This window comes from Spinacia oleracea, chromosome 6 (genome assembly GCF_020520425.1).
Source record: "Spinacia oleracea cultivar Varoflay chromosome 6, BTI_SOV_V1, whole genome shotgun sequence".
Lineage (NCBI taxonomy): Eukaryota > Viridiplantae > Streptophyta > Magnoliopsida > Caryophyllales > Amaranthaceae > Spinacia > Spinacia oleracea.
Genome location: NC_079492.1, coordinates 44,144,356 through 44,164,212, shown reverse-complemented (window position 1 = coordinate 44,164,212; position 19,857 = coordinate 44,144,356). Strand labels below are relative to the sequence as shown.

Here is a 19,857-nt window from a genome sequence, read left to right as displayed (position 1 = left end):
TTCAACCAATGGTTCATCATCGACGCCAACGGAGAGCTCATGAGGAAGTCATTCTCAACCCCACTGCTGAAGTGTGTAGGCCCAACCGATGCCGATTATATCCTCAGGGAAATCCACCTCGGCATATGTGGAAATCACATCGGAGGCAGGGCACTGGCACACAAGGCACTAAGGGCCGGATTCTGGTCGCCCACCATGGTGTCCGAAGCAAAGGCGCTGACAAGGAAATGTGAGAAATGCCAAAAGTTCGCACCTGCAATCCACCAGCCAGCCCAAACCCTGCAAGCAACACTCTACCCCCTACCATTTGCACAATGGGGTTTGGATATCATTGGTCCATTCCCCTCGGCTGTGAATCAGAAGAAGTGGTTGATTGTAGGGGTTGACTACTTCAGTAAGTGGATCGAGGCCGAGGCAGTCTCCTCCATCACGGAGCAGCAGGTCCGCAAGTTCATTTGGCAAAATATCATCACAAGGTTCGGAATACCGAGGCTAATGGTCTTCGACCATGGGAAGCAATTCGAAAACACACCACTGCAAAGATGGTGCAAACAGTTCGGTATCCACCTCGCCTACTCAGCAGTGTGCCATCCTCAAAGCAACGGCCAAGACGAAGCCGCAAACAAGCTCATCCTTAATGCACTCAAGAAGAGAGTCGAGGATGAAAAAAGCAAATGGCTAGAAGAGCTCCCAGGAACACTCTGGTCCCTTCGGACCACTGAGAAGGAAGCCACGGGACAAACGCCCTTCCACTTGGTTTACGGTTCCGAGGCTGTCATCCCTGTAGAGATCGGAACAGAAAGCTTGAGGGTCCAGGCATACAACAGGTATGATGGAGTCCATGGTCAAAGCAACGACCAACTTCTGTCCGAATCCTTGGATCTACTAGATGAAGCTCGGGACGAGGCCAGAACTCTGAACGCAGCCTATCAGCAAAGAGTCAGCAAGCACTACAACCGAAGAGTCAATGCCAGACCTCTGAAGGTCGGTGACCTAGTGCTCAGAAACGCTGCTGCAGTTCAGAAGGGAAAGATCCACGGGAAACTCTCGGCAACATGAGAAGGACCATACATCATCCACTCTGAAAAGAGGACTAGCACCTTTATGCTTAAACAGTTAGATGGAACAATCTTGAAGAACCATTGGAATGCCGATGTTCTCAAGAAATATTTTGTATGATCTAACTTCCTTCCTTTTGTAATCCAAGTAAGTCGTTTAATGAAAAGAGGAAAGCCACTGGCACCATGTGTTTCATTAAACATACCCTTATGTCTTTTTATTCTATCACTATGTCTTTATGCATGCAACTTCGGATCTGATCAATCCGAAGCTAAAATCAACCCGAAGTAGCCATTCCTTGGGTTCCAAAGGCCTAAGAAATATTTAACTCAAAAACGACCCGCAAGGTACCGTCCAGAACCTCCGGATTCGCGGTACCCAGGGATACTCCGTTCGCAACAAAGTCTCTCGAATACAGTTATAGCAAGTACTGCTCAGATCCACGGATTCCCGAAGCTCATAACTAAGAGAGACTTGCGATTTCTTGCCCAGGTTTTCGAACCACAAGAATTCGGCAAAAGCGGAAGTAGACACTGAAAGAGCTTAAAAGTAGACTCAACAGATCCACGGATCTGATGAGCTCAAAAGAAAACTCTATACATGTCTACAAACGATAAAGAGCTCAAAAGCAGACTTTCAACAGATCCACGGATCTGAAGAGCTCAAAAGCAGACTCTAATGTCAAATTCCAAAGAGCTCAAAAGAAGACTCAACATATCCACGGATCTGATGAGCTCAAAAGCAGACTCTAGACATATCTACTAACGATAAGAAGCTCAAAAGCAGACTCTAAACAAATGTTCAAACCCTGAAGGCCCCAAAGCCATCAAGCTCTTCAGCAAGGCCCTGATAAAGTCAACAAAAGAACGAGTCTCTTAACAGATCCATAGATCTGAGGAGCTCGGAAAGACTAAAAGAGATCCGAGGACGCAAACAGAATCCAGGGATCCCAAAACAAGTTCAAAACTTCGGAAGTGCAAAAGAGATAAAACGAAACAGCGAAGTCATTTTTATTCAACGTTTGGGGAGCAAGTACGATTACACCAACTAAAGCTCGGATCAAACCGAGGAATCCTCAAAAATTGAAAGAAAAATGACTTAAAAAAGCTAAATCGGCAGCCATCAACAGACAAAACATCGGCCTACCGAAGTACACAGAAAGCAAAAAATTATTTAAAGTACAGCGCAGCACCGAGGCAAAAGAGTGAAAGGCAAGCACATATTCGGAGGCCCTCAACTGGGACCAACCGACTCTGAAGAAGACGACTGCCCGAATCCCTAGATCTTGGGAGCCTCAGAACCACCTCCCTGAGGAGCGTCTTTGGAGGTACCACCAGCAGTGGTATCACCTTCGGAATCCGCCTTGCGAATCCGAGCCTCCTCAAGAGCCCTTAAGCGCTCAGCTTCGGCTTCATCACGATCAGCCTGGCACTCCTCCAGATGGTCCTGGGCCCTCATCCAAATTGGAATCTTCTCATTCCAAGGGAAGTGAGGCATATGCTTCGCGAACATTCGCCGAGCACCCAGGATGCCATTCTAGTACTGCTCCCTACACTGATCAGCAGTGTAGAGTTCGGCCCTGCTCTGCTCCAGCTGCCGAATGTACTCGTCCTTCTCCCGGATTGTCTGCTGAAGAACAGGCACCTTGTTGGCCTCACTTTGGACCAGCTCTCGATTCTTGATGAACCACTGGAGCCTGGTCACTGCCTCTTCACGTTCGGATTCCTTGTCCTCAAGCTTGGTCTCCATATCTTTGAGAAGCTCGTCTTTTGCCTTAAGTTCGGCGGCGAACTTGGCAGACATGTCTACCTTTTCCTTCTCAAAGCTGGAGATCTTTTCAGCATCCTCCTCGACCCTGAAGGCGAGCTTACCGACTTCCTTACTAATGCCCTCGGACAAATCCCAGGCTTCGCGACTATACTTAAGGTATAGTTCCTTAACTTCTGTAAGCTCCTTCAGGATCTGATCAGCCTTCCGATCCAGGATAGGAATATCACGAGCGTAAGACTCCTGGTACTTCTTCAGCTTCCTCTCCTCCACCGTACTGCACTCCGCAGCAAACGAGGACCAATAAACGGCCTAAAAAAGGGACGAATTAAAACAAAAATCCAACGGAAACGAAGGAAAGAGGCAACAAGCAAATGCATAAACCCAGTTACTCACCTCACCCAGGAAGAACTGGGCCATCATGGTAGGATTCCTCTCCTCGGCCCCAGGAACTCTCCACTGAGGATTAGCCCGAAGAAGATTCTCCCTAGCAGCCTCAGGACCAGCTATAGAGCCAGCATGGATCGAAGGATCCTCTCCCATGGTCGATGGACGAGCGAACCGAGCCATCGTTTTCCTCACCTCCTCGGGAATTCGCTTCAACGGAACGTCCGAGCAGGGATCGGCATGGATCAGTCTATCCAAGGCCGAAGTAGAGGTAGAGACAAGAGTCTCACGAACTCTCTTCGTTCCCCGACTATGCTCGGCTTGCTTCTTCGCGAAATCCGCAGAAAGAGTAAGCTTCTCAGCATCCGAAGCTACTGGAACCTCAACATCGGGACCAGTGAGGTCCACCATCACCTTCTCTGGATCCTCCCCCTCAAGCGGGACATCAGCAGATTTGTCTTCCGCTTCGGTCGTGAAGGGGACATCCGAACCAAGAACGGAGTCAGTCTCAAGCGCCTCCACCGCTTCGGTAATGTCCTCGACCATGACCTCAGAAGGTGTAATTGGCTTCAGCGGAGAAGGAATAGCAGCCTCCTCAGCGAGCGGCTGATCGACAGGCGGCGGCTCCAAAACCACCACACTCTTCAATTTTTGCCCTGGCAAGGGCATGAAATGAAGAAGATTTTTGGGAGGTGGCATGTCTTCCGAAACCGTTCCCTACAAAAGCAACCAAAGGTCAGCTTCGAAAAAATAAAAGCATAGACACAAGAAAAATGCACTAATGAAGAGAAATTACACCTCCTCCGAAGTATGAGACGCTTTTGCCTTCTTCGGATGCGCAGAAGACCTTAGAAGAGTACTTCCTTTCCTCTTCTTCTGATCCTAGAAAGGAGACTAAACGTCAGTGGACCAGAAGAAATCGAGAAGGAAAGAATAAAGACAGAAAGCGAAGTACCCGGCTCCTCAGAAGAGTGCTATCTATCCGAGTCGGGGACGAAACCGAAGGAACGGCACGCGGCGCAGCGTCAGTTCCAGGACCCTAAAAAGACGGGTCAGGACCAGGACGTTAGCCGACGGCCAACCCGAAACATGAACAAAAAGAAACAAAAACCGGAGTTAGAAACACATACCAGATCCGAAGTTGTCTGGAGAGGACGCAGCACTGTCTTCACCGGAACAGCCTCGGGAGAAGAAGCAGAGTCCCACGGATCAGCCCGAACTTCGGAAAGCCGAGCAAGGGCGGAGGGAGACAACACGTAATCCTTCAAGCGAGGATTACGAGGATTCTCTTTCCCGAACTTGTACTCGGGGGCCGAATCGTAGATGGTGCGCAAGTCCAAAGAGATGCCCAAAATCTCAGGGTCGATACGCTCGAAACCGTACTCTGCAAAACAAGTTGGAAAAGCAGTCAGGTAAACCGAAAAAGGAAAGGGAGGACGAACTCACTAAAACACGGTCCCAGCCCAAGGAAACCTACCCTTGTGAAAAACCCTGCTGAGACCGGCGCAAGCAAGAATGTCCTCCCGAAGAATGTAATGAAGGTTCGGAAGCCAGTTGGCGGGCAGTTTATAGTTATCCTCCCGAGCCAGAAACCACTGCAGGAGGTCCACATAATGTTGGTGCCTCCGATCCGGAGCAGGCACCCCCGACATGTCAGGATCGGGCGTTACAAACCACTTTGGAGGGCGGTAGAAATTGGGGTGCTTCGGATCCGTGGGAACACGAACAAGCAACCATTCCGTCTTCCAATTGTGGTCGGAACTTAGGTACGGATAAGCAGTGATGTAGTTAGGCTCGCCTTTCTTCCGAGACCTCTTGTTAACAATAGTCCACCAACCATACCCATCACCCTTGGAGGCATGGTTGAAGGACAGATCATGAAGATCTCTGAAGACGGCCACGGAACAAGGGAAGTTCACGAAATCGCACACCCACCGAAATCCGATGATGTGCCGCATAGACTTGGGCGTAAGTTGAGCCAAACTAATGTTGTACGACACCAAGAGCTCGGAAATGAATGGATCTAAAGGAAAACGGAGACCATTTTCCAGCTGATGAGTGTACACAGAAATGAAACTCCTCGGCGGATGAGTCACCCGAGGACGCTCTTGATCAGGAAGTTCGCACCAATACCCCAAGGCGTGTTGGATCCCGTACAGCTCTTCGGCTCTCCGATGATAGGCTCCCAGCTTCGCCTCCACCAGCCAGTTACCATTCACTGACTTCTCCAGCGGACCATCGATTTTAGTGGTCTCATGCAAAATCGGAGCAAACTTGCCCATCGGATCAGCCTCAGTCCAATGAACAGGAAACTCAGGATAAGACTGGCGGTGACCCGAAGAACCAGCTTTCTTACCAGAAGCAGCACGCTCGGACCCACTGGATCCCCCAACAGCTCCATCTTTCGAGGCATCCCAACCAGCCGATGCTTTCTTCACCGGCTTTTCCGAGGTCCAACCCCTCGAAGAATTTCGCGCCTTCTCCGAGGGAAAATTTCCCCTCTCCTCAGAAGGACCACCAACAAACTTACCTTTACCCTTGTCCTTGGCCATGGCTGAAGAACTTAAACCTAGGGTTCAGAGGGAGGAGTAGAAGAGAATGCAAGAAAAAGAGCAGGATTCGGAAAAACAAGAAAAAGGGCAAGGCTCGCAAGCAAATTACCTTCCTCCGACGCGGAATTTGCCGACAGAACGAACAAAGAAAGTTCCCGAAGACCAGAGCTAACCGAAAACCGTAGATCTGAAGAAATGTCAAGGCAGCGATTCACCAGAAAAAGGAGAGCTTTTGAAAAGAAAGGGAAAGTAAAGGTTCGAAAGGAAGTCGCGTCCAATATTTATAAGAAAAAGAAAGGCGCATCAACTCCCTAAAAACCCACGATCCCCACTACTCATAACAAGTCCCAACACTTGTCATCAATGCAAAAAATAACTTCTTTTGAAAAAAGAGAGGGAACCCTTTTGACTTCCGACAGCTGGAAACCCACCCATTTACTCCAAAATGGGCCGGGTCTGGGGGGCATGTTGTTTGGGCTCCCAATTGAATACCAATAAGGCCATTAAGTCCAAAGCCCAAGGGCTCACAACAACAACATCAAACCCACTACAGTCCAAAAGGCTATTCAGCCACCAACCAAGGCCCAAGGCCCACTTACAATAAATAACCTAAGGGGATTTATTGTACAAACACTATAAATAAGCCGCCAAGGCTCACTTACCAAGGTACGTCCATTTCACGCCTTAAGACTAATCTTCTAGATAACTTCTCTCTCTAGAATCCGAGCATTGTTCTTACTTAGGTATCGGAGGGGCTTTCCTCGGAAACACCCCCGAGGCTAGTAACTTGTTTATTGTGCAGGTTGATTTGGACACAACACATTCGAGCTAACAAGATCTTCAACACACACAAAAGGGCCTTCATTCGAAGCCCATTGTTTCATCCACTTCAACACCGGAACAAACAGAAACAAGAAAACATAATAACACACACAAGAACTCGAGAAAAACAAAACTTAGCTTAATTAAAACCAACAATGGTTGTCCACTTTCTCTCTTGAAATAGGCGTAGTATTTAAATGAGCAACATATTAATAGCAAAACCCGAAAACAGAACCATATCCGCGCAAAGCAACAACAAGAAAACGAACATTAGACCTAAATGTTGCTCCATTACTATAAGGTATTTTGACATTAATACTTGTTCCACCATATGTTGTTGAAGTATTATCATAAACACCTCCATAGAACGCGAACAACGATTCGTAGCTTCCGTTTTCATCTTTTCTTTTGATGAACCACCAGTTATCCTTTTCGAATGAACCACTACTAACCCATACATTAATACCACTAGGATATCTATTCAGAACAATTTCATCAACTGGTTTGTAAGTTGGCATACTATTCAGATCCGGCGAATAATACAAATTCGAATTGTATGAACTCAACGTGTTAAATCTTATTGACAAAACAGGACGTCTCCATTTGTGTAAAACCTGATCGTACTGCGTAATAGCTGACGAATTATTTGTTATGGTACCTGTTCAAAATAACACAGTAATCCCAGTAATTAGAATATCATATCAAAATAAGTTATGTTATATCTCAACTACTACCTCCGTTTCTGAAAGCTTTTCACGTCTAGGAATATTGTATCACAATAATGAAAACTTTGACTGTAAATTCTCACTAATCACTACGAAGTATTATATTATTTCGAATATTACAACGTTATCATGTAAGATCTTACTAAAATGATCTCGATATTTATTTTGAGAATACCAATTTTTTATAAAAAAAATTTAAACAGAATTGGACGTATTAGCGGTTAAATATTAGAGTCATGCAAATAGTAAATGCAAAGAAGTTGAAGGACATGAGTTAGTAACCGGTATATAATATGAGATAGAAGTATGCGGGACGTAGTAAACCTACAAAGTATAGCATATCTAATTTGTAACATAAATAGACGCGTATGACCATGAATAATATCAGACAAATCAAGTAGATTGAGAAATATTTAGCAGTACCTTCCAATTTCTTGATTTTCGCGTCTAGATCATCCTTAGTTTTCTTTGCTGTCTTTTGATGTTCCTTATTTTTATCGTTCGATTTCTTAAGATCGTCCTTCAATTTAATGATATCTGAATCTTTTTGCTTCCCATCTTTTGTGAACTTTAAAACTTCATCTTTCTTGTCTTTCAGTTCCTTCTCGATCTTCTTAAAATCCTCAGCAGATTTTCCTTCCTTGATTTCCTTCTCCTTTTCTTTCAGCTTGTCTTTGTACTCCTTCAGCTCTTTCTTCAAGTCCTCCAAGCTCTTGCCATCGTCGTCGCTCTTCGCGGTGTTAGGATCTGTTTTCTTCACACCATATCGAGCCCAATCGAACAACTCGTTGCTCTGATAAAACACTACATGTAACGATAAGCTCATGACTCCCAATCTTATGAAACTAATTCCTTCCATATTGACCCATAATCGCGATTTACAAAGATTAATGGCTATTCTGTTAAGATCTTGTCCTTTGATCTTACAACCAAAGATATCCAAACTATCGTAGCTCGTATTGGTTCCTACAATTTCCACAACCTCCCAATCCTTCGTTTCGACGACGCTCGAGTGAACGTCTTTTGTCAATTTCGCTACCATAATTCGGCTTTTCCCGGCACTTCGCAGGAAAAGGTTCCCGGAGCTTAGGCTGAAGCTTGCCATAATAACTTGACGACGTTTAATTTTTTGGCAAAATGAGAGATTTAAGGAAATGAGAAATAAGATTTTTACTTGATTTGTCCGTACGTTGATCACATTTGGGAGACTTATTCTTCATTTGCTTCACCTATTTTCAATAAAAATAAAAATTAAAATTCGGTGGAAAAAGAAGGTTGGTGGTGGATTATGGATAAAAGTGCACAATACCAACAACTTCAATACTGAGCCATGATGTAGCTAAGTTTACCACATCATATTTCTAGATACAATTGATATAAGGTATAAAATTTTATATTCGTTGGCTACAATATATTGTAGCTCCCTACAAGATTTTAATAGTTGTTTATGTCATCGATGTACCAAATGATTTGGCTACCTCCTCACATGTTTTTATTTTTTGTTTGTTTGTGTTACCATCCGGTTCACCCTTAGGGTTAATCCGGATTCGAGGCGAGTTCTGGGTGAATAGGTTCTAATCCCCTCCCAATTGTTGTTGCGGGGGATCGAACACGGGGTCCTCCCTAATAAGTTCAGCCTCAATCACCACTGAACCAACAAGCAATTAGTACATGTTTTTATTTTTTTGTGAGCAGACCCTTTTTTAACCACTGGGTTTCTCTAAGCATGATGCACCTAAATAATACGACACGGCGTTGTAGTAAAAGAACATGTAATACTATGAATAAACAAAAAAATTAAACTCATATAGTATGTACTTTTAGGACTTTTTACCAAACTAGCTACTTTTACAATTTTATTTACCAAAATGGCTACTTTTGAATTCTATTTCCCAAACTAGCTACTATTTATTTACCAAAATGACTATTTTGACTTTGAGTAAAAAAAACATTAAACCAGTTTGGTTTGGGTTTTTTTAAATATATAGTGGACCAATTTTTTTGGGTTTTTTTAATAAATTTTTTTGTTAATTTTTTTTTTGCTAAAATGTAAGTAATTTGTATTTTCTTGAGTTTATTTTTCAGATGAATCATTCCCTTTTTATAAAAAAAGCAAAAACAAAAATGAACCATTTGCTTTGCTAATAGCCGCAAAGTATACTCAAATAAAATCAATCCAAAACATAAATCACAAACCAAAGAACAATTACTCCGTACTTAATTTATTTTTAATTTTTTTTGGTACGCAAGCAAGAATAATATTATTAAGCATCAACCAAACATACACCAAACTAACTCAAGAGAGACGAACCAACTAGGTTGGCCCCCCTCGACAAGAGCTAGCACAAGCTACACCAGAGGCACACGCCCCTCACAACTCTACAAACCACCTATGGTCATTCCTACTTACTTTCTTAGGCATAACCACTAAGATTCTATATATATATTTGGACTGAAAATTTGATTTAAACAATATTTTTGTTAGTTTATAAAATTAAATAATATTTCATGCATGTCGATTTATGAGTTATAAATTTATATTATTTTTTTTTTTTTGAAATTCGATTAATAAGATTTTGGTTAAATCATGAAATTATATATTTTTATATTAAAATTCATTATTTATATAATCATTACTTATAAAATTATTTAGTTATAAATTATCAATTTTAGATTATTTATAGTTTTAATACTAATTCAATAATTTGATATTTTGAAAGAAATTGGACTCGGGGCTCAGGAAGGACGATCCATCAGACAGGAAGTATAAAAAACTACGGTTGAGGTAACGGTTATTGCTAGTACCCGCAATCCCTTCGAAATGTATTTATGAATAATGTTGTGAATGATTGATGTTTTATAATGATGTTTTATGATTTGCGGGATTACAAGTATGATTTGACTGAATTGTTTTATGATAATGCAGCTTTATGCAAAGTATTGATTTAATGAATTATTGTTCCTGAAAGTAATGATTTTATGAAATAACGAGATTTAATGGTTTTATTGAACAACCCTGAATGAATGAGATTTTCCTGATTAATGTTCAACTAAAAGAAATATAAACATGATATATGAAAGTGTAAGAACTGGTCAAGTTCCCCTGATATGGAGCCCAGGCTCCCCCCAGATAAGAAGCACTGGCTTCCCCTGATATGGAACCAAGGTTCCCCCTGATAAGAAGCACTGGCTTCCCCTGATATGGAACCAAGGTTCCCCCTGATAAGAAGCACTGGCTTCCCCTGTTATGGAGCATTGATTCCCCCTGTTATGAAGCACTGGCTTCCCCTGTTCATAGGAGACGTCCTACCATGTTTTCCTGTAAAGTCCTGACGACCAGAATAATACTGTTAAAAGGAAAAAGACTAATGAAATGATGTTCCTGAAATAATGTTCCTTAAATGATATTCCTGAAATTATATTCCTGAAATGATATTTCCGAAATGATGTTTTTGAAATGATGCTTCTGAATTGATGATTTATTAAATGTTTTACTATATTCTATTCTCCCTGTTTATTAAATAAAATGAATTGAAATGATGTTACGATGCTAGGGTAACTCGTTACTGAGTCTTCGGCTCACCGTTTTGTTTTCCGTTTTAGGTATTGCTGGGGACCACGGAAACGAGTAGTGGCGAGGATTTCACTATTACCAAGTTCACCTATGTTAATGTTAAGTTGTAACAAGTTTAAGTAAAGATTCTTGATTAAGTTACGTACTTTATTTAAGGAATTAAAAAGGATTATTATACTAATTTGGAGTTTAATAGTGATTAATATGATGGTTGCCTTGTAATTCCCAAGAGGGAATTACGGTAGTAATGTCCCGACCAAATTAGGTTAATTCCGCTGCTAAGTATGCCTTAATAAGTGATTTAGAGGTCGGGGTGTTACTGTTTGGTATTCAGAGCAAAGGTTCTGGACCATAAGTGTTAAACCTTATGGGTTTCGCACGAAATAGAATTCATTAGGCATTAAGCAAAGAGTTTTAAGGAACGAGTTAAAAAGAATATGTTAAAATCAAGTCAAGTTAAAATGAAATGAGTGAGAGCGTAGGAACGCACGGGATTAAAGGGAGTTATTCTCATGTTATTTATGTTTTCCTGATTGAATATGTTTTGCGAAATATCGATTATCGAGGTTACTAACGATGCCGCGAACGAAGCTCACAACAAGAGCAATATCCACGATGACGTCGTCCGCAATGAGGTTTTCCATGATGATTCTTGTGACGACCAATTTATAGAAGACCACGAGGAGATGATGAAACGATTAGGAACTGCAAGTACGATGTCAACTTAATCGGTCAAATATTCTCGAAAAACAAAATCGAACGAAAATGCATCACTATTTGAGAAAATTTCACCCTGGAATCCACCAATTTATGACGGCAAGCCAATTCGATGGAATTTGAAGATTGGACCAGGATCAACTATTGGAGACTTTGCAATGCCCCGACGAATAAGAAACTAATGTCGTGTAGGAACGAATACGTGGAGGGAAAGAGAATTTCGTCAACCTCGGCCAATCATGAACGAAACAACAACAATTCTAGGGTTAATCATAATCCAACACGATCACGACATAAGCAAGAGCTTACATGATGAAAGACGAAGATTACGACAAAGCTGATATTATTTTAACCGAACTTCCCTTGATTTCATATTTATCGTCACATGTCATAAGTTTTCTACCCTAGACAGACAAGGCAAAGTTTAAGCATTACTGTTTTCTTGGAAGAAGTTAAGGTAAGCACGGCTCGAACTCAAGATTTTGTGAATATGAATCGTTTTGAGGAATTTTTATGGTTATGAAATTTTTAAGGATAGTATAAATGTTAAGAGTACCAAGCGAGCATAAGGTTGTATTTCATGAGTGGTGGACCACTAATTAAGTTGAGATTATTCGAAGTCTAAAGTGTACAAATTGTGAATGAAATTGATTCTAGAGTTATCTTTCCGTGTTACCCATGATGAATATTTTGGTGTTTATAAGTACACAAGTCTAGCATCTGAAAAAGGATTGATATGCCTCTATTAAGGAAGCTAAGAAGTTATACATGAATGTTATGAACCCCATGAGTTATGGTAAAAGACCCGTTTGAGTTGAAACATGAATAAGATCTTGAGGATTTTATCAAAAGGAGTTATCAAGAATTAGTTATCAAAAAGGTTGAATGATAGAGTATCGAAAGAGCATGAGTTTGTATTTCGTAAGTGGCAAATCAACAAATAAATCGAGGTTTAAAGCATTGAAGTTATGATTGAAATCGATTCTTAGTTTACTTTTCTGCATCATTTGTAAGGTTTATTTTTATGTATTTATTTGAAAGGATGCGTGATTATCTCCATAAAGAAAGCTAAGCGAAAGAATCTAAGGTTTTGCAAAATGTTATTTATGGTGAAAATATGAAATTGAGTTTGCATACAAAGCTTTGAGGAACTTACCAAAATAAGTTATTGAGAATTAGTCTGTCTATGAGGTTGATGATATCAATGAATGTTATGAAGTTCAAAAAGAATTATGAATGATTGAGGAATGCAATGGAGTTAAGAAAAGAAATCGACGAAATGACATGTCTGTAAATCCATGTAGTCTGAACTAAGTTTCTGGAACCTAGATTGTTTCTGATAAAGGCACGTGTGATGGCTTAGAAATATCCGCCAAAACCCAAGGTTTGTCGACTTAAAATACTAAGGATGAGTAGCGAAGTCGTACGTCTAATGATGTAGTTCCTGTCACGTGATTGGACTCGAACCCCCGCAACGAACGTAGTCAACGAAGTTGTGTGACGCAGAAGAAAAGATCGGAGATCGAAATCGAAACGAATCGAATAATGAAGGTCAACGACAAGATTCCTGCGGCAAAGAAGCCCAAATGAAAGTGAAATGTCTCTAATTGTTCGTCCATGAACGATATGATGTATGAATGACTATGTTTTCTATAAATGATTATGTTATGGTCGACCATGCTCGTGTGTTAGATCAAATGATTATGAATGTTATGCTTATGTTGAATATGAAAATTTTCAGTTTATGAATTATGTCCTTATGATATGGATTATGTTTATGCTGACATGACTGTACTGGTAATCTAATTGTTATAAATGGAAGCCGCCTCCGGTGGAAGTTCTCCTGAGCTCAGAGTACGCGATTGATATAATAAATGACTTTTACAAATTAATTGAGTATTGCAATTGGTAGATAAATATTTATTTTCATTACATATACATATATTTTCAGAATTATAATTTTGCATTAAAAGTTACTATTTTCGGTAGAAAATATTTTCAAACAAGGTATCACAAAGTAAAATGGGAGCCTAGTCTAAGCTAACAATTTGCCCCTTTTAAGTTCTTTGCTCCTCGATCCTATTTTATGAAGTAAAGTGGAGATACGAAAGACGATGGCGGAATGTAATTGACCTTAATGACGATTAAGGATTAATATATAATTTTGCCCCTTTTGTATTCTTTACTCTTCAATTCTAGGTGTCGAGTTGAAGCGGATTCCTAAAAGATGATGGCGGAATGAAGGCTAGACATTGTCAGAATTGAAATTGTGAGATCTTGGCTTTAAAATAAAGCATTATACTTTCATTCGAGTGTTTTCAATTTCATCAATCATTTTATAAATCTAATTTTCAAGTTTCGAGGACGAAACTTTTTCTAAGGGGGTAAGAGTGTAATACCCCGAATTTTTAAAACTTGATTAATTATGCTTAATTATTTTTATTTAACTTAAAATCGTTTTAAATCCTGATTTCGAAATTTATTTTTAATTAACGAAGTTTAATTTCGGTTGAATTTTTAATATTGTTACACAATTTATTTATTTTCAGATTTTATAATTTAATTCTACGAGCTTAATTACCTTTTTAAATCTTAATCATTTTTGGATTTCTAATAATTTCGAAACGTTCTTATTTTATTTGGAAACTAAATTTATTTTTGTTAACGATATTTTTATAAATAATTATTTCAAAACTCTGTCAATTATTCATATTTACCAACATGCCCCTTATAACTTCACTGTAAACCAAGTTTAACATCTCTTCTTCTCCTCCTCTCTGCCGTGCAAACTTGAGCACCTGGCAGCATTAGTTTTTGCCATATATTGCATCTACTGATAATAGCTTTGCTGAATCACCCCCTAAAACTAGTAGATTACAATAGTCATTACTTACGTTTCCTACTCCTTTACATCTGTCATTTGTATCTTTGCAACTTAGCACTTTCTTCACGTCAATTTCCACCATTCATCTCTAGAAATAGATGTTGAACATTATCATTGAATTTCAAATATTAAACAGCCATCAACATCTTATTCACCATTGAATTTCAGGATTAAAACAATAAAGTTTATTACCATTTTATTTTCTCTTTGGACAAACTGCAAATCACAGCCATTAGAGCCACCCTCTTCGCCCCTTTTCCGGCATAATACCGCCTGCAAACCACCACTTTTGTCACCTGTAACCACCGTACCACCACCTCCTTTTTTCTCGGCTTTCGCAAACAACCCACCTCCACCACGCACCTCCCTGTCTCCCTCGCCCTTGCGCCCAACTCCCTGCCTTCCTCTCCTCCACGCAGTCACCACCACCAGCATCGCCCCTTCCATCCCCTTTCTGACCATCTCGTCGGCGACCAGCACCACCCAGTCGCCCCTCTTCTTTTCCTTCCTATTCGTTCGTACTCCTGCTCTCCCCTGACTTTCCACCTCCGCCACGGCGCAACCCCACCACCATCAGCGCCGCCGCGCTTTTTCTCCCCTCCGGCAGCAGACCGCCGCCCAAGCCCGGTCACCACCTCTCTTTTCTCTTCTCCGCTGCTTTCCTTGCTCCTTTGCTTCCCCTGCTCCGTGCCCAGTTTCACGAGAAACAAGTTCCAGTATTGGAACTTTGTTCCTTTAAATTATTCAAGCAAGCCCAACTTTTCTTTTGGCCCAATAACTCAAGTGAGTTTTGTTAACATGTCCAAATACTTACTTATCTTAATATTTTATGAAAATAAATGATTTCTTAAGAATTGAAATAAAATGGATTTTATGAAAATAAATGATTTCTTAAGCATTGAAATAAAATGGATTTTTAAATGATAATTTTAAATATATATATATATATATATATATATATATATATATATATATATATATATATATATATATATATATATATATATATATATATATATATATATATATATATATTTGGACTGAAAATTTGATTTAAACAATATTTTTGTTAGTTTATAAAATTAAATAATATTTCATGCATGTCGATTTATGAGTTATAAATTTATATTTTTTTTTTTTTTGAAATTCGATTAATAAGATTTTGGTTAAATCATGAAATTATATATTTTTATATTAAAATTCATTATTTATAAAATCATTACTTATAAAATTATTTAGTTATAAATTATCAATTTTAGATTATTTATAGTTTTAATACTAATTCAATAATTTGATATTTTGAAAGAAATTGGACTCGGGGCTCAGGAAGGACGATCCATCAGACAGGAAGTATAAAAAACTACGGTTGAGGTAACGGTTATTGCTAGTACCCGCAATCCCTTCGAAATGTATTTATGAATAATGTTGTGAATGATTGATGTTTTATAATGATGTTTTATGATTTGCGGGACTACAAGTATGATTTGATTGAATTGTTTTATGATAATGCAGCTTTATGCAAAGTATTGATTTAATGAATTATTGTTCCTGAAAGTAATGATTTTATGAAATAACGAGATTTAATGGTTTTATTGAACAACCCTGAATGAATGAGATTTTCCTGATTAATGTTCAACTAAAAGAAATGTAAACATGATAAATGAAAGTGTAAGAACTGGTCAAGTTCCCCTGATATGGAGCCCAGGCTCCCCCTGATAAGAAGCACTGGCTTCCCCTGATATGGAACCAAGGTTCCCCCTGATAAGAAGCACTGGCTTCCCCTGATATGGAACCAAGGTTCCCCCTGATAAGAAGCACTGGCTTCCCCTGTTATGGAGCACTGACTCCCCCTGTTATGAAGCACTGGCTTCCCTTGTTCGTAGGAGACGTCCTACCATGTTTTCCTGTAAAGTCCTGACGACCAGAATAATACTGTTAAAAGGAAAAAGACTAATGAAATGATGTTCCTGAAATAATGTTCCTGAAATGATATTCCTGAAATTATATTCTTGAAATGATATTTCCGAAATGATGTTTTTGAAATGATGCTTCTGAATTGATGATTTATTAAATGTTTTACTATATTCTATTCTCCCTGTTTATTAAATAAAATGAATTGAAATGATGTTACGATGCTAGGGTAACTCGTTACTGAGTCTTCGGCTCACCGTTTTGTTTTCCGTTTTAGGTACTGCTGGGGACCACGGAAACGAGTAGTGGCGAGGATTTCACTATTACCAAGTTCACCTATGTTAATGTTAAGTTGTAACAAGTTTAAGTAAAGATTCTTGATTAAGTTACGTACTTTATTTAAGGAATTAAAAAGGATTATTATACTAATTTGGAGTTTAATAGTGATTAATATGATGGTTGCCTTGTAATTCCCAAGAGGGAGTTACGGCAGTAATGTCCCGACCAAATTAGGTTAATTCCGCTGCGAAGTATGCCTTAATAAGTGATTTAGAGGTCGGGGTGTTACACTTAGGAAGAATATAAATCTGAGCCCAATACATATGCAGGCTAAGAAGAACAGAATTGATCAACTGAACTCTAGCTGTGTAGGACAGGTTCCTAGTACTCCACACTTTAATTCTTGTTGTCATCTTGTCTACTAAAACACCACATTGAGCAACTGTGATCCTTTTGGAGAAAATGGGAACACCAAGGTATTTGAATGGCAAGGAACTCCTGGAAAAACCAGAAGCTTCCACCACTTTAGTTACATCCCTATCCTGCATGCCATGACAAAAAAGTAGAGGACGTCTGCTTATTGGCAACCAAACCAGAGGAATCATAAAATAGTTTAAAACCTTGCAGCAGCAGATAAATAGAGGGGTAATCTCCTTTGCAACATAAGATCAAGTCATCTACAAAACACAGATGGGTAAGCCTGATTTCTTTGCATCTTGGGTGAAAATGCTCCATTCTTCTCATTCTATGGAGAATTCTGGACAAATACTTCATGCAAATGACAAACATCAAGGGTGACATGGGATCACTCTGTCTTAACCCCCTACTAGATTTGAAAAAACCATGCATAGATCCATTGATCATTAAGGAAAACTTAGGGGTAGTAACACACTCCATTACCAGATGAACAAACTTTTGAGGAAACCCCAACTTCTCCAACATTTCCTGAAGAAAGCTCCAGTTAACAGTATCATATGCCTTCTGCATATCCACCTTCAGTAAACAGCTTGGTTTGACATTCTTCCTTCCGTAGTGCTTAACTAAATCCCGCACAACCATAATGTTGTGGACAATATATCTACCATGTACAAACCCCCCTTGGTTCTCTAAGATCAAATCAGGCAAGATATGCCTCTGAAGGAAATAATGCCCTTGGTCCAAGTATGCATTCAATGTTAAGTCTAATAAATGCGGTTCAGTATTAATTAACAAGTTAATAATTCAGTGAGATCAAGTGAGCTGAATGCCTGACTAGAGGCCGCTTCAGATCAAGTGGAATTAATGATATTAATCCACAGCTTACTCTTGACTGAACCCGTAGGGTCACACAAATAGTACGTAAACGGATCAAGTATTTAATGGCATTAAATACTCCATCTATGGATATTCGGAATCGACGGATCTTGGTTTCAGTGGGAGCTGAGATCGTCACAGGCAAGAAATGAATACTCCGGAAACGATGATATTGCCGGAAACGGAAATATGGATCGTATCGGAAATATAAATATTATCCAAGTCGTAGATGTTGCCGGAAACGGAAACATGGTACGTATCGGAAAATATTATCGGAAATGGAAATATTGCCGGAATCGAAAATATTGCCGGAAACGGAAATATTGTCAGAATCGGAAATATTATCGGAATCGGAAAATAATTCCGGAAACGGAAATATTAAATATTTGTTCGAAACGGAAATTAATTCTGGAATCGGAAATATTAAATATTGTTCGTATCGGAAATGAATTCCGGAACCGGGAATTTAATCGGAAGCGTATCGTACGAATAAGCATCGGACGAGGCCTGCCGGACGAGGGCCCAGCACGAAGCCAGGCCATCGCCCAGCAAGCCAAGCGCGCCACACGAACAGCCAAGGCCACGCCAGGCCCAGCGCAAGGCCAGGCCCAGCAGGCCATGGCAGCGCGCGCAGCGCGCGCAGCAATGGGCTGCAAGCATTGCTGCAGCTCGCGTGGGCTTGTAGCTCGCGTGGGCCGAGCGGCCGTGTGGGCTGTGCGCGGGCATGGCCTACACGCTTGCGGGTCATGCTCGTGTAGAGTTTGTGTTCACATACGAAAACTAAAGAGTATAGGATTTGTTTAATGATTAAAATTCCTAATCCTAAAAGATAAATTAATTAAATAAGAATTCTACTAGGATTCTAATTTAATTAATTCGTATCCTAGTAGGATTCGATTACTTATTCCATGGTCTATAAATATGAGTTAAGGGCTCATAATTTATATAGAGTATTTCAAGTATTCAAAGTGATTTTTGAGAGCAAAAATTTAGTCATACAATTGCCTATAAAGTGCCGAAAATTCTAAGTACCTTAAGGGCGATCCTAGTTGGTCAAGCTTAAGGCGGATCCGGACGTGCTGTGGACTATCTACGGAGGGACGACACTTGGAGTCCTAAAGACTTGTTCTTGTTCGGTTCGGGCGCAGCTAGGGAAGGCACGCAACAAAGTCTATGCATCTAAACTATGCTAAATGATTATGTGTAAATAATATGCTTTCCTGGCTTTATGGTTTTTCCGCATGATTTATGAATTGTCATATGTATCATAACCTTACAGTGGTATCACGAGCCTCTTATTATTTTCATAATCTAAATTGCATGAACATGGTTAAATATTACAAATTTGCAAGAATTAAAAGGGGTGATTAATTTTCGTAATTGTTAATTAATTGCAAATTGCGTTTATTTAATTATACGTACGCAGTTTTTCGGCAGTTTCTTCGTTACTCATCCAAATCGAGTGATTTTTGTGTCAATTCCGCATGTAAAAGGCATTCTAAAATTTTGACCGAACCCAGAATTCTCAAATTCGAAGCCTAACTATGACTTTTCGAAGGTTTTAGTTTTTTGAATGAAAAATTTCGTAAATTTAAGATGTTAAATTAAATATTTGCGATTCTTGTTGATAAATCTTGAATTTTTGATTGACCTACTGTATATGTTTAACAAGTTTGAATGCCTAGCCTTGTTAATTTTGCAATCTAATTTGTAATTATGATTAATTTGTTGAAAATTGGAATAATTTAGAATTAATTTGATTTTCATAATTAGTTATAATTTAATTAGATACCTATGATTAAAAACCACCATAAAAATTGTAAATTTATGCTAAATTTTAAATTTTTATGACCAAGACTTGAATCCATGTTAATCGGAAATCAATTG

At 39.6% G+C, this 19,857-nt stretch overlaps 1 protein-coding gene across 1 annotated transcript; it reads right to left on the bottom strand.

Annotated features, from left to right (window-relative positions):
- Nucleotides 1-6,705: 6,705 nt before the first annotated feature.
- LOC110789392 (uncharacterized) lies at nt 6,706-8,635 on the bottom strand. Its single transcript, XM_021994050.2, has 2 exons — nt 7,736-8,635; nt 6,706-7,245 (listed from the first exon to the last, which is right to left on the bottom strand). Exons 1-2 carry the CDS (start codon nt 8,415-8,417, stop codon nt 6,797-6,799), a joined length of 1,131 nt encoding a protein of 376 aa, XP_021849742.2. The 5' UTR covers nt 8,418-8,635; the 3' UTR covers nt 6,706-6,796.
- Between the last annotated feature and the right edge of the window lie 11,222 nt (nt 8,636-19,857).

Excerpts from the sequence above, each read along its gene's own strand:
- LOC110789392 (XM_021994050.2), bottom strand. The coding sequence starts at position 8,417 with ATGGCAAGCTTCAGCCTAAGCTCCGGGAACCTTTTCCTGCGAAGTGCC. Across the intron at positions 7,246-7,735 it reads GAAAATCAAGAAATTGGAAG|GTACCATAACAAATAATTCG; the intron begins GTACTGCTAAAT and ends TATTTTGAACAG.